Source organism: Accipiter gentilis, chromosome 14 (genome assembly GCF_929443795.1).
Source record: "Accipiter gentilis chromosome 14, bAccGen1.1, whole genome shotgun sequence".
In the NCBI taxonomy this organism is placed as follows: Eukaryota; Metazoa; Chordata; class Aves; order Accipitriformes; family Accipitridae; genus Astur; species Astur gentilis.
In genome coordinates, this window is record NC_064893.1 from 10,042,036 (window position 1) to 10,056,969 (window position 14,934).

The 14,934-nt window shown below is 45.9% G+C and overlaps 1 protein-coding gene across 1 annotated transcript in view; it reads left to right on the top strand.

Moving 5' to 3' along the window:
• Positions 1-2,621: 2,621 nt before the first annotated feature.
• The window catches only part of CDCP1 (CUB domain containing protein 1), a 28,851-nt gene continuing 16,538 nt past the window's right edge, over positions 2,622-14,934 (top strand). The window contains exon 1 of the mRNA XM_049817222.1: positions 2,622-2,723. Within this exon, the coding sequence (XP_049673179.1) occupies positions 2,648-2,723 (76 nt within the window). The 5' untranslated portion in view covers positions 2,622-2,647. The remainder of the gene's footprint in view (positions 2,724-14,934) is intronic.

The following is a 14,934-nucleotide window of genomic DNA, read 5'->3' on the forward strand; positions in this document are numbered from 1 at the left end:
CACTTTAGCCCTGCCCAACCCCAGGACTTCGCTGTAGCATCCTGCCGTGTCTAGACAAAAGGTGTTGATGGAGATTGACTCCTTCATTGTAGCTGATTCTACAGTGACCAGGAGTGCTACTGCTGTAAGGCAGTGCATTAGCAAGCCCTAATGAAGTCAATGGAAGATGCCTTCCCTCTGTGTTGGTGGTTTTTCCCCCCCAGAATTATGTGTACAGACAGGCAATGGTTTTTGACTTGAAGTGGTCATTTCTGCATGCTCTCCCATGCCAAATATTTTAAGCATCTTAATGCAGCTATCTACACTGTTTATGTAACAGTAGATGTCGAAATCCCCTAGGAAGTGACTCTCAGAACTAGCTAGTCCGTCACTACACAGGCCTCTCAGCCCTACAGAGGAGCACTCGCTCCCCGTCACACTGGGGAAATCATAGAATCATAGAATCATTTAGGTTGGAAAAGACCTCTAAGATCATCGAGGCCAACCATCAACCCAACACTACCATGCCCACTAAACCATGTCCCTAAGTACCACATCTACATGTCTTTTAAATACCTCCAGGGGTGGTGACTCAGCCTGTTCCAATGCCTGACAACCCTTTCAGTAAAGAAATTTTTCTCTAATATCCAATCTAAACCTCCCCTAGCACAACTTGAGGCCATTTCCTCTCATCCTATCACTAGTACAGACTGTCTGTCCCTCGGTCCATCGCCTCCAAATCAGAAGGAAGTGAACTTCGGTGTCTCACAGAGGTGATGTCCACCTGGCTAGCTGATGTTTATAGAGCTTACAAAGGAAATTAGATTATGATGTGTTCATTTGGCAATGCTGGCGACCAGAGGGGCGATGAAGGAGAACGTTAGGGCAGCCAGACAGCGGGCAATTTCTGATTCTGTCCTCTTACATCAGAATTACAAATGACAGAATAGCATTAAGACTTATAACGGACATAAACTCACATCCATTTTAGGAAGTCTACCACGCTTTTTCCATGTTTTGATCTGGGAAAAAGAAAAAAGGAACTGTAAGGTAATATAAAGCTAACATAAGAATTACCTTCGGTGAGGAAGTAGTGAACTTGATGTGAAACTTGGTAAGACACAACTAACATAAACTAAAAGCTGTGTGAGTTGGCCAAATGCCTTCCTGTTTCTCAGGTAGGAAAAAACAAAGACCCTAGCCCTTCCTTATTCCCTTATGTTAACGAAGAGGCATCAGAACTGATTTGAGCCCCTAAGAAATCATTCTGCTCCTCCTCGTATGGCTGTAGAACTCCTATCTGTTGATTTCTCTGCAGTCATATAACCAGTTAATTACTTTCTTATTTACAGTGTCCTTTTCTAAACACTGATAATCTTTTTTTGCCATGCACATTTTCTTTTGATTGCATATTCTTCAATAAGATGAGTAAAAAGCCGTAGTACACAGAAGACCACTGAACAACAGATTTATTTATAAAAGAGGTGTGAAGATCTGCCAAGAGAGCTGAGTATCCTTGTTGCCAGCTGAAATCAGCACGAGCAAAAGGTCTCCGGTCTTCTCCAAAGCTTGGTCTTAAATATGTAAAGGGCCTGGAACTTCCGCCATAATTTTTACTTTTCTCCTCTTTTGAACATGAATATTCCTGTGTACATTTCTGTAATAGCCAGGTGCTGTTGTGGGCTAGTATGAACGTACTGGGTTTCTGTAACGATATTGCCAGAGTAACAAATGTTCCAAAGCAACCAATTCCTAGAAGATGAGCTGTCTGATGTTAGTAAGGTATTTAGTCACCAGGCAAACATCTACTCCTGACTATGTCATGATGGTTTCTGCTCAGAGTTTTTCATCGCAAAGTCCCCAAACATTTAACAAGCAGGATACGAACCGCTGCTTTCTGGGAGGAACCTACTTCTGTGTGAAACGTGGCACTTCCCAACACAGAATTGTAGAATGGTTTGCGTTGGAAGGGACCTTTAAGGTCACCTGTCTACATCTGTTCGCATCTGCAACCAGACCAGGTTGCTCAGAGCCCCGTCCAACCTGACCTTGAACGTTTCCGGGGATGGGGCATCCAGAATTTCTCTGGGCAGCCTGTGCCAGTGTTTCACCACCCTCAGCATAAACAATTTCTTCCTCATATCTAGTCTGAATCTACCCTCTCTTAGTTTAAAGCCATGACCCCTTGTCCTATCGCTACAGGCCCTTCTAACAAGTCTGCCCCCTTCTTTCTCGTCAGCCCCCTTTCAGCACGGGAAGGCCGCGGTAAGGCCTCCCCACGGCCGCATGAGGAGACGACATATCTGCTCAGAGATGCTTCCGTAGGCAAGCTGCCCTTTCCCCAGCCCCCAACGAGGGTGGGAGCGGAGCCTGCTGGCCAAACCCCCACAACTCTTTCGGTAGGAGCTAATAACGTCGGAAGTGCGGGGGGAAGGGAAGCGTCCGAGCCAGGTGTAACAGCAGAAATAACGCCCTGCGGCGGCGGCAGCACTGGCTACGGGCCGCGCCTCCGCCGCCCCCGCCGAGCCGAGCCGCCCGGGAGGAAGAGGAGGGACTTCACCTGCCGCGGCCGGCCCCGCCCCGCCCCTCCAGGTGCGAGGTGGAGCAGGAAGCGGCGGCGCTGAGGGGACTCGCGCCGCCCGCCTCAGCGCCAGGCCCATGCGGGGAGATGGCGGCGGGCCGGGCGCTGGCCGCGCTGCTGGCCGCGCTGCTGGCCGCCTCGGCGCAGGTCCTCCAGCGGGAAGGTAGGGACGGGGCTGCGGCGGGCGGCGGCGGCGGCGGCGGGGCGGCTTGGCTTCTCCTCCTCAGCCCCGGCTCGCCCGGTGGGGCTGCCCGGGCAGCGGGGACCTGCCCGGTGTGCGGCTGAACCCTGCCTTGCTTTTTTTGGCCGCGCTCTAGGCGAGAGAGCGGTAACTCTTGGGTTTAACCGCGTGCGTTGCTGCTCGTTTCATGAGGATTAGTTATTAAAGCGGGGGGTAGGACCGCACTGTTCCGTTCAGGCGGTGCCCTATGGCACCGGGAGGAGCGTGTGCGGGTCGTCTCGCTCCTGTGTCGGCAGGCGGGGTGCTCGGGCACGGCTTATAAATAACCTTGAAATAGGGACACCTAGTCTGAGCATTCCTTTTTCTTTCTCTTTTAAGTAAGCACTAACAAGATAAATGATTTGATCTTTACGTCCTCGCTTGCTAGAGTATTGATTGTGGAAGTAACTTCACAAAGTCCTGTTCCCAGGATGCCAGCGAAAGAGCTGTACAGAGCTGGAGCTTGCAGGATCGTGCTCTGTGTCGGACAGTGCAGTCACGTAAGCTTTAAGGGAAGAGAATGATATTATTTATGTACGGCAATGGATGAACTGTACATGCTGGGAAACAGAATGGCTTGTGTGCCCAGCTGGGTCAGATAGTTTAATGGAAGGCTGCTGCTTGCTACCAACTCTGGGTCTCTTGAAATTCCTGGATGTTTGATGTAATCCTGTGTATATTACCCGTGAATAATTTTCTTAAATCCTGTCTGTGACCCCAAAAGAAATCCGGTTACGAACACGGAGACAGTGTGTGGGGTTATCCTCAATTTCCAAAGCTGCTTGGTTGCAAAAAATGCCCATCCTCAAATCTAAACAGCCTGTTTTATAGCTATTAGTCCTGTTAAAGACTCTTGAAGTATGAGTCCTTCTAGGCAAAATAACCACTGAGTTACTTGCAGTGACTAGGAATAACTTAGAGTCTGATGTGAAATTTGTGCCTTTTGAATGTTTCTATTACCTTTAACCATGCTGGTTATGTTGAAGTGTGGCTCCTGGCCATTGCTATTATGAACAATAGAGTCTAAACCTTGGCCGTGAAATTGGACAGCACTGAGGCTTAAGTTTCATGCTGTGTAGCCTTTTAAATAAAATATTTGCATTTAATGTATTGCCTCTGAGTCAAGTGAATGACAGCTATTTACCTCTCTAAGCCTCTTCAAAGGAAAAAGAAAGAATATTATAATGTGGTTAATTGTGTGTTGTTTTCAAAGAAAACAAACTTCTAGAACCTTAGATGGGTTAGTGCTAGAAGGAGAGGAGCTAGACTTTCCAAAGATCTTGTGTTGTTGAAATCGCAAATGAAAAAATCCTCAGCTGCATCTTTTTTTCATACATGGGTCTAGACCTTCACTGGGAGATGCAGCAGCATGAATCATCTATTCACACATTATTCCTCACTCTCTGGTCAAACTGTATTATCAAAATCCTTTGTTCCTCTTATGCCCCCCCCCCGCCCCCCCCCCCGCCATCTTCTTGATGCCTGACATTAAACTTCATGGGCTTGCTTTTGAGGCACAGTACAGCTCATTTTGAGCCAGTGTCTGATTTTTGCTTATTGGCATCATCTGCTCCAGCTTCTTCCCCTCTCTCTTGTTTAAAACATCCAAACGAATTATGCATTCATGTTGGCATTTTAAAAAAAAGTGTATACCTGCTTTATGCAAGGTTGAGCCCGCACCATTAGTGTGGTTGGGTGTAGTAGTGAGCAGGATACCAGCTGTGTGGTGGCAGTGGGTGTGGGCTGTGTCCCTGGAGAGCCAAGCAAGTCTCCTTTGCGTATGATTGTAATAACTCTTTTTGGGAAGGTGGCAAAACCAAATCGGATGGGAAGGTGCAGGAAGTAGAAGGAAGATGGCGAGTCTGATGAAGAATGTCTAGTCTATCCTTATTGTGCAAACCTTCCCTACAAACGAGATGTCTGTGTGGTCCGGGGCTTTCTTAGCTTAATCTAGAGGAACCAGGGAGAGAGAGCTCCCCAACCACTGGCCTTGCCCTCGGGCAAACAGTGAAGTTGCTCTGTAAAGCAAAGTTAGTAACAGTGAACTTGCACAAAACACCACTGGCAGACCCAGTGGTTTGCTGCCACTGATGGTGGTCCCTCTTCTTACCTCCTTCAGTCCCTTCCTTTCCAACTGTGTGCTTCTGCCCGCTTGTCCCTCTCCTGCACAAGCACCATGGCTCTTGTGTGCCAGGTCCTCTGTCATCCTGTCAAATTCTTTAACTCTGTGCCGCCGCCTTCTTTGTGGACCCCCAGCCCCTCCCCCCAAAAAGAGGTGGCTCAGTCCTGGCTGCATTAGTGGCATGGGTTGGCAGGCTGGAGGTTGTGATGGTGTGAGTGGGACCGGAGAGGGGAAGGGTGCCTTCCCAGGTTTGTTGGCAAATCTCATGTGCCCTTCATTCCAGCGGGAGTTGCTTTTGTTATTGCACAACCAAAACTGTAGTTGGAACATTTCCCTGAGCAAAGGTTTGTTCTGAAAACCCAGGGTAGTTCAGATGAAGATTTTTTTCCCCCACTCCCCTATATAGTTTGTAATTTTTAAAGTGCTGACATTGGTACTGGCTCTGCTGTTGCTGTGTTCTGGCTGTGAGTTGCAACAATCTCCCTTTCAGCAAGGCCAGGTTCACGCTGGGCGTGCAGAACCATGCATGAGGTGGGTATGAGGCACACGTGCCTCTTCTTGGGGACTAGTGATGCTCTGGTGGGACAGCTGCACATCTTGGTGCGCCTACCTCTAAAGCTTGTCTCTTGTCATCCTGGATGAAGTCCTTTCTTTTCTCGCGTTCTCCCTCCAGCCTTTCCCAGCAGGTACAGTGTTATGGTGTTGTTCTTACTATCCTGTAGGAACAGGTAGGTCAGGCGTGGCCAGTCACATTTTCTGCAGAGGAGCTTGTGTGTTTTCTTCAGATGCAACTTTATGCATAACATAAATTATCAAATGAAATATTGGTTAACTTAAAGGTGGAAAATTACAGAAAGAAGTATTTCGTGTGATAGCTGTGCATAGATGTGGGAGTATGAATGAAGTATCACGTACCTGACCTTTGAAAATGTGTTTTCCAACTAAAAACATGTTTCTTTGAAGCACGAATAATGAAGTTAATCAGACTTTTAGGATGTTTATGAAACATAAACAAATATTTCAGATTTAAAGTATCCTTATGTGGTAATATCTGCATATGTATTTTGGGGTTTGTCTTTAAAGTGGTGCTGTTATAATAAGTAAATTGGCAGATAATGCCGCATTGTTTCTTGCTCTACCCTCCAGTTAACTTTTTCTTGGCAACTGACTGGTTTGAGTCCCACGTCAGTGTTAACATTTAAAGCTGCTTCTTTTAATAAAATACTGCCCCCCCCCTCTCCCCAAGCTGTTAGCAGGGTCTTTCTGCTGTTCTGACAGAATATAAATAACCAGCCTGTTTGTGCTCCTCTGAAAGTTGATGGAAGCTGGATTATTTCCATTCTGAATCGCTGTTTGCTTACTCGATCGAGACCTCTCCTTTTAAGACCACAACTAATGTGCAAGAGTATTCGGTTGTAACTTTTTTTTTTGCTTGCCTCGTGCCATTATCAGTCTAGAGTGCTTAGTTTTTACTCTCTAGAAAATAACGTGTATAGTAAATTACTACTTATTGTGTTTCTTAGTTCTGGTGCTACTACCTTAAATTTTCCACCAGAAAATACGCTTAATTTTTCTTCTCAATTCCAGATTTTTGCAGGTTTGAGATGTTTGTTTTTAACAGGTGAGCCTTGTCCATATGTGGTTTTGATTTGTTTGTCTTTTTTAAGTCTGAAAGGATATAGAGGTAATGTGAAGGCCCCAGTGGGAATGTGAGGTGGTGGGAACATGAAAATAGTTGAGGATTAATACACTGAATTGAACTTCTTGTCCGTAGCAGCACAAACGACCCCCAGTGTGAGTGCCCCCACCAGAGATCCTCAGTTAGGTCGTGGTCTCCGGAGTCATGTGTGAATGATGTGTCTCCAACAGCTGTACTCTTGGTTGTGGGGTTGCTTGTATGCAAAACTGGAAACCCCAACAAATGGTAGCCATTTGGCTAAGTAGCAGCCCAGGAGAGAAGAAATGTGATGTGGTGGGCCAGCTCCTGAGCCTGGCTCCTTAGGTGGCTGGTAAGTCTTTTCTGCCTGGGGTTGTCATTTGATGAGCTGCGATGGCTCATCAGCCAAAAAAGATTTAAGGAGGAGCTGGCTGAAAAGGATTATTTTTTTTGGCATTGGCTCAAGGCATGGGCTCAAAGGGCTGGCCAGGGGAGAAACGGGGTGGAAGGGTTGGAGGCTGCTGAAGGTCATGTCCAGGCTACCACCATGGATGTGTGGCATGGAGGAAATTATTCTTTATCTAGAAGATTGCCCTCCTCTCATTTTTTTCTGACTTGTGTTTGTGGTCTGACTACACTATAAGAGGATTTTCTAGACAGAAATCAGGGCTTGCTTTATGAAATAAAGGAAGAACATTTCCCCTACCTGATATGAGGTATCCTTTGGGTCAGTTGTGTTCAGGCTTGTTAATTACTTAAATGAATTAGTCTTATCTATAAATAATATTGGAATAGAAAATAAAGTAGTATGAAAGCTACTGAAAAAAATAAGTGTTGACTTGAAATATGTAGCAGCAGTATTTCCACAAATAAATATTGCTGGGGCTCAGTTTATTGGTATAGCCCTTATCACCCAGTTTAATTGATATTTATACATGTATATATGTTAAATAAAAACCTTTGGAATCCACATCTGCCAAAACCTCAGTCTTGGGTAGAGGCTGAACAACTTTGCATTTAGTTCATTCCAGAAATGTTTCATATTAGAAATAGCATGAGCCATCCTTTGCTGAGAACAAAGTCAAGGTACTTTTGGCTTTGCCTGTGTTGACTGCTACAGCTATGGGTGACGGGGCTATGGTGTGTTTGCAAATTAGTGTAGACAATAGGTGAGTGACTCTTTTCCTTCTTCACCAGTTTCCCTGTATTGATTAGATGTTCATTTGCTTTTTGTAATTGCTGATAGCAAAACATGGCCTTCTTCAGGTCCTGGGCAGTGATAGACAAAGGCAACTGGAGAGCAGCGAATGTGCGTGGAGTTGCACCCCTTCATGTTGTGTCTGGTGCGGGGCTGCTGGTGGTGCTGGGTTGTTGCTGGAGCTGTGTGTGGGGAAGCTGGGTGTTGCTCACAGCTGAACTGAGCTGACCTGCCATTTTCTTAGTGCAGCAAGGTCCTCCTGCTGTCTTCTGTGTGCTCCTTTGAACTCTCTCTCTTTGGATGCTTTCTGACCTTGTTCTTGCAAGAGCTCCTAGAAAGGCTCAGCTGCAGCAAGGCATGTGTTAGGCTGGAGGATATAGGAAAAATGGGCCTTGGATGACAGTTTTGATCTAACTGGGCTCTTTTTGGGTAACCCTGCTTTTCTTAAGTTTCTGTTAAAATCTTTTTACAATTCTACATCTTTAATAATTTTTATAATTTGTAAACCTTTGCCCAACTGGGGAAAAGACTAAACATGTTACTTTAACAAAGCACTTCCAGCAATTTCTGGGCCATTTGCCGTCTCACTGATGCTGCTCAGGTATCCCTGTCCTGTCAAACCTCAGCTCTGGACTGGACAACACACCCACTGCAGCACGGGTTGATTTGTTGGAGGCAAGCCATTCACCAGTTCCTGTAGAGCACCTGGTGACTTTTGGTGGTCTCTTAGTAGGATTCAGTTGATAGAGCCTGGTAGCCATCCCTCATCTTGAAAACTTCTTGAATCTGATAGAGGTGTGACCATACAGATTCCTCTTGTTCAACATTTGCTTGTGCTGCCAGGGTGTGAAGGAAAGGACGTGGGTTGTGCTGTGCTTAGTAAACTGTTGACTGCTGTCTGTTGTGTCAGAACAAAATCTTGTGTTTCCCTGTTAGGTGGTGACGGAGGTGAGGGTTCACTGCCTATAGCTGAACCTGCCCAGTGTAGGGACCTCGTGGAAGACCTTCAGGAAGAGCCAGCTGACGAATTGTGCCATAACGTCTGGTAGAGGCATTTCTCGTATGTTAGTAAGGTCTAGTCTGCTTCTGAGTGCCCAGACTGCCAGTACTGTACTGTGGGAAAACATATATATAACTCTTTTTTAACCTATCTCCTATAATAGGGGGGAAAGTCTCACCTCTGCCTGTTCCACTGGTCGCCTTTTAACAACCATCCTCAAGGGTGCCATGGGAATGCCTGCTTCGAGCTGATTTCTTGGGGAACAAAGTGAGGGTGATTACTCGCTGTCAGAGCAAACTCTTGAGAGGTACGATCATGCTGGCATTTTGGAGTTGGCTCTGGCTTTTCTGGGTCTGTGGGTGGAGCTGAGAGATTAGCATACAGACAGTGAACTGTGAGGGGTGAAAAAGGATGATCTGAAGCTCCTCAGAAGTGAGAGACAAAGAGCTGTCAGCAGGATGTTTGGTATGGGAGGGACCTCTGATTGTGAAATGTGCTTTTCCACCTTCGTTAAGCAGAGCCAAGACCGAAGAGCTGCTCAGGCATGCTCCAAGATGCTGTCCTCTCGCTGGCTTACATCAAGGTAGGGATAAACTGTGCAAGCAACCACCCCTTTGAGCAAGGGAGGCTCCTGCAGGGACTTGCGTGGTGTCTTAGTGTTCCTTGTGCCAGTGTGACATTTTCTCATGAAGTTGTGCAGACCCATGTATCGTACATTTTGCATGTTGTATGCGAGTTGGCAGTCAGCTTGCAGACAGCTTTTTTTATTTTCAGTCTGAAGGTACTTTATTCCTGTTAGGCATTACAAATTAATGAATTGACAACTGAGTGAGCAACCTTGTTAGCCTGGGGTACTGAGAGACCTTCTCTGGTGAATTGTGCTGGGTTGGCTTGTAACATCACTATGCCAGAAATGTCCACCCTTCCTGATAAGGAGGAGAACGGGATGTGTGATATCAAACCTGCTTTGCATCCCCATCCTGGCTATCAGTTTAAAACATCAGTGAAGATTAAGGGGCTGTACTGTGGTGGCTGAGGAATGGATATTCTCCCCCACGTGCCCTCTCCTGAGATGTGGGTGGTTACCCTGGTATAATAGTCATTGCGAGCATCTGTAAGTGTTTACAAGCTTTGCAGATTTTAAGCTTTAATTTTCTGGGTGATTCCCTGAAAGCAATCCCTTTACAAAATAGGGACCTCATATCCCAAGCAAGCGTGGTGTTGGAAGACAGGGCCAAACATAAGGACATCATTGAGTGATGTTGGGAATAGTTAGTTTACATTTTAAATGTAAACAGAAAACCTGTTTGCTTTGTAAAGTCCAACAGGATTTCAGCAGCTTGCAGCAAGCAGGGCTGACTGTGCGATTGTGCTTGTGATCTCTGTTTGCTGCTCACAGCACCGTTTAGTAGGTGAGAAGAGTATAAACAGTGTATGGGTCTCTGACTAACTTTGCTAAGGGCTTGAAGAATGTGAAGGCGATTACCTGGATGGGCATTGCAGGTGGAATTGGAGGAGTGGGTGATGCTTGGGCAATCGGGTGCTGTAGTTAAACTGGAGAGTTGGACTCAAATTGACAAAGAAAGATTCAATAAGGCAGGTACAAAACGTTTGAGTCAGCAAAGCAGGGACGTGTTTACTCTTTTAAATATTCTTTAACCTGTTGTTGGCAAATTTGAGTCAACTGTGCAGTGAATTGTGTTGGAGGTGATGGGGAAATGGATGCTCAGGTGCAACTGTTGGTGTGTCTCTTAGCTGAGCCATTGGGGTGTTTGGGGTGTGGAAGCTGGAGCCTGACATCCCCGTCACGCAGGAGACAGCCTTGAGGTCCCCTCGCTAGGCGAAGAGTGTTTTGGATGGATTGGTTTGAACGTGTCCTGCTGATACTGCTGTCTCCTGCACCAAGGCCATCTGTTAGATCAGGGAGAGGAGTTCATATGGCTTGAAATTGAAATCATTCAGCTTATGGCCAGGTTACTGTGTTAGTGAGTCATATCCCTTGCTTCCATGACCCTTGCTATAGATTATGTGTAGAGGATCAACCTGAGCAGGATACAAACATGCCTGTGGGTCAGCATCCCCGCAAGGGCTCAGGAGAGGTGGTGAGCTTTCCAGGAGAGCCTGCCGAGCTGTAGAGGCAAACAGCTCAGCGGTGCTATCTGTATTCCGAGGCGGTGGCTCGAAGTGCTGCGCTGGACGAGCAAGTTCTCTAGAGAGGTGTGTTGGTTGTGTGGGTTCAGATCCCCCTTGGGCATAACAGGAGTTTGGATCCAGGTACTTCATATCCGGAGTGAGTGTTGCTGCTACTAGTCTTCTGCAGCAGGCTGTCTCCTCCAGCTGCTCTGCCGGCTGGTGAATGGTGTCTGAGTCAGCCCTATCCAACTGTTTTTTTATTAAAAATGGCTGTAGTGGAACAAGCCCATGATTTAACCAGAATGAGCAAACCAACAGTTTTTGTATGTTATTTGGGACATGTTAACATCTGGGATTTTTTTTTTGTTGGTGGTGGTGACTCTCATGGGCTTTGGTTTCTTGGTCTGCCTGGGGTTTTTTTGATTGTTTTAATCTATCCAGTGAAGTCATGTGAAACAATCCATAGATCCTTATGGATAAATTGTTGCAATAAAATGCAGCCCTTTAGCCAAAACTAGTTGGACTCTGTTCTAACTCCTGCTCTGTTTAGCAAGGCACTGTACGCAGCCATAAAAATTGCTGTTCTGCCAAGTCCTTTCCTTGTACATACGTACGCACACACTCTTTGTGAGTGCCATTGGCTCTACTACTCTCCAGCTGCCTTCTACATTGCACCCACCTCTTGTACAGGAAAAATGTCCTTTTGACATTTGTATATATGTATTAAAAAAGTATTAGGAGATTAGTGTCAGGTGCAACCACAGTAGATAAATTTAGCCTAAACTCTGTAGAGTAATCCAACTTGTTTTACACTATGCAGTTTGTTTCCAACTCAAGTTGGAGAGCTCTGAGCAATAAAATTGATGAAAGGTTTGGAAAAATCATACTGTTGAGGAAAAAGCCAGCCAAGGTGTGTTTGCGGAGAGAGGAGTGTTACTCTAATGATAAAGGGATGCTGCAATGAGACAGCTGTCATGAAGGTACAGTCCTAAACGAGGATGAGCAGTAGCGAAATGCAGTTGCAGCAGGGAAGGTGCAAACTGAGATTAGGGTGGTTGAAGAAATAGCCAGGGGAGGCTGCAAAACTGTAATTGCTTAGAGGAGAAAAAATTAGGGTGAGATCAGATGTCTATGTCAGCCTGTCAACTGGCTCAGGACTGGAGGCTTCACCTCTAACATCTTCTAGCCCAAGGATCTCATTGCTGTGTAGACAGAGACTAGATCCAGCTTGGTAATGCTTCCTCTTGTTGGTTTGGATATCCTGTGTGTCATCCCTGTGCAGCACTAACGAGGCGTGGAAATTCCTTCTTTACAAGAAATGTGTACAGTTACTGGTAATCCTAATAAAGGCATGCAGTGGGAATCACAGACAAAGACAGATTAGTGTGAGTCACGAAGAGACTCACTCATGTTTGTAAAAGCTCTGCAGTAAAGGTGCTTTTAAAGTAGTCTCTCTATTGTGCTGCATGTGTGTGGCTATAGTTTGGGGGTTTTAGCCATTTAGTAATTTATTTTTAGTGACCTTGGGGTCACTGGATATACTTTCTGCATTACTCTTTTTCCTTTTTTCCTATGAAAATGAGATTTGACAGTCTAATGTAGCTTAGCACATCCCTAGCAGCTTGCTGCTGTTGACATTACAGCACTGTGGTCTTATTTTTTGGCCAAAATTATTATCTGTGGAGTTTCAGCTTAGCAAGCTGTTTGTTTGTGCAATAATCTATGTTGTTGTCTGTCCTTCTGTGGGCTTCTAGCATACAGCTTTGCTGAGCCTAATTCGGTATAGATCTGCATCATTGTTGCCTGCTGGGATGCTGATACATTGATCATTGCAGCACTTCTCTGATTTTGAGCAGGTCCTGTTTTGGAAAGCTGAGGCATGGGCCATTTCCATGCAGGAAAGTGATACTGAGCTGACAAGGATTTGATCTTCTTGCAGGGAGATCAAATGAATTACTACATGGTCATGCAGTCTGGAAAAGAAGTGGGGGGCAAAAAGCCCAGGCAGCAGAAGTCAGGTCATTCAAGGGCTGGGGAAGACAATGCTTTGGTTTGACCACTGTAGGAAGGCTTTGCTCATTTCAAAATGCCATTCAAAATGTTGAAAATTTCTGTTCCTTGGTTTCAGCTCAGGGTGTGTATTTGATTTATTTTAAAGCTGGCCATGTGCTTAAGGTTATGCTTAAACTTAATCCTCATGACTAAAAATGGTCTTGGAGCTGTGTGTGAGCATCTGGTGCAGAAGTGCTGGCTGTTAGTGGCCCTGGTGTGTTTCTCCGTCCTGCCAGTTGGCTATATGGCTGTGCTGTCCCAGGGATGGGAAAAGGAACAGTGATAACTGACCAGAAAGTGAGAAACAGACTTCTCAGTTAATACTTGTAAACTGTAGATGAGTGTGACAATTACTGTATGCAAGAAAAGTCTCTTTTGTCTATAGTTATTAATTATTGGTATTATGCTATTAACACTTCATATCTGGATGACATAAACATCAGAAAAATGATGACTGTCATGGTCAAAGGGTATTTTGCACGCTAAGCGTGATAAATAAAAACCCCAAAAGAACTCAAAAAGCGTCCAGTGGTGTGGAAAACAAAACTCTGGGCTAGGCTGGAAGTCGTCGTTTCACTTTCTCTTCTGAAACTGCTTCCTCCCAAAGAACAAGGAGGAGTAGCCCTGGTTGCTGGCTTTGCTTTACTCATTTCTTCTCCCCACCCCACGGATGTTGCTTCTTTGATTGTGCCCTGTGCTTGGAAGATCATTGCACAAAGCAGTTCCTAGCCTGTCTTTTTCTTTTTTCTTTTCTTTTTTTTTTTTTCCTTGGGAAAACCCAGGTCAAAAACTTCTTCAAAAGCATTTCTAAGGCAGAAATGCAGACGTGGGGTAGTCACAGCCATTGGAAGAGGCAAGGGAATTCAGTGTAGGCTCTCAGATCAGAAGACTGTCCTGTCACTTAAAAGCTGTAGGAAAGTTACTCGGTGACTAGGTTTTCACTAATGGTGTTAGAGGGTTGGTAAACTTGTCATTACAAGTACGTGCAAAAATTTGGCAAGCCTCGTTGGTGTTTGAGGTTTTCATTTAAAGCCTTTGATCCTGGAGGCAAATAGGTAAGGCAGTTTCAAGGGCTTGCTAAGTCTTTTGACTCCAAGGTTGTGTAGAAAAGCAGGAAAGGCTGTAAAAAGGCTGAAGACCATCAAAACTCAAATAAAAGCATGATGGGGTATCTCTTTGAGTACTCTCTTCTGGCCTACTGCCCCTAGCAGTGAGATTTTCAATGCCTGGTGTTTGCAAACCTGGAGCTGCAAAGTTCCCAGTGGCAGGGAAGGACGATAGCCCATGCTGCCTGCACAATCCCCAGGGCTTTTGCAGAACACTGCAATGAAAGTCAGGCCCTGCAAAACCATGAGATTGCTGTAAAAATCAGGAGATTTTTAAAAGGGAGGTTTAAAAATATGACAAGTGGTTTTTACGCGAAATTGGGTCACTAATGCAGTGTGCTTCTCTCCGCAGCTGCGATGGCTAAAGTTTTGAGTTGAGTGGGTAGGTTGGTTGAGGGTCTCTGGTGTGCTTACCTGCCAGGAGAGGGCTCTGCCGACCAAGGGTTCCCATGGTGTGCTCAGCCCTGCTCCCCACAGCCCTCACCAGTTAAGCCCCCAGGTCTCTGAGCTTTGGCCAGTGTCCTTACCACCACTGTGGCAATAGCAGCTGGCACGGACCAGGCTGGATGTTTAGGTGCTCAAGGGATGGTAAGCAGTCGGGCAGAGCCTGCGGCACCCTGCAGATGTGCATTTCTGAGCCAGCTGTTCTCCCATGCCTTCCTGGCACGCTGCCTGGCAGTGGGAATGGCTGCAGGGGTTCTCCCTGCATCCTATGCTTCTGGGTTTGCTAAGGTAAATCTCCCTTTGTTGGGGTTAATGAGCAAGAGGATTCCCAACCAGGCCTATGGGCAGAGCTTTGTCATGCAACCCTGCATGATGTCCCACTCAAGGAACAGACCTTTCTGAACAGAACTTGGGGTACTCTTATTTCTAGATCTCTTTTTTT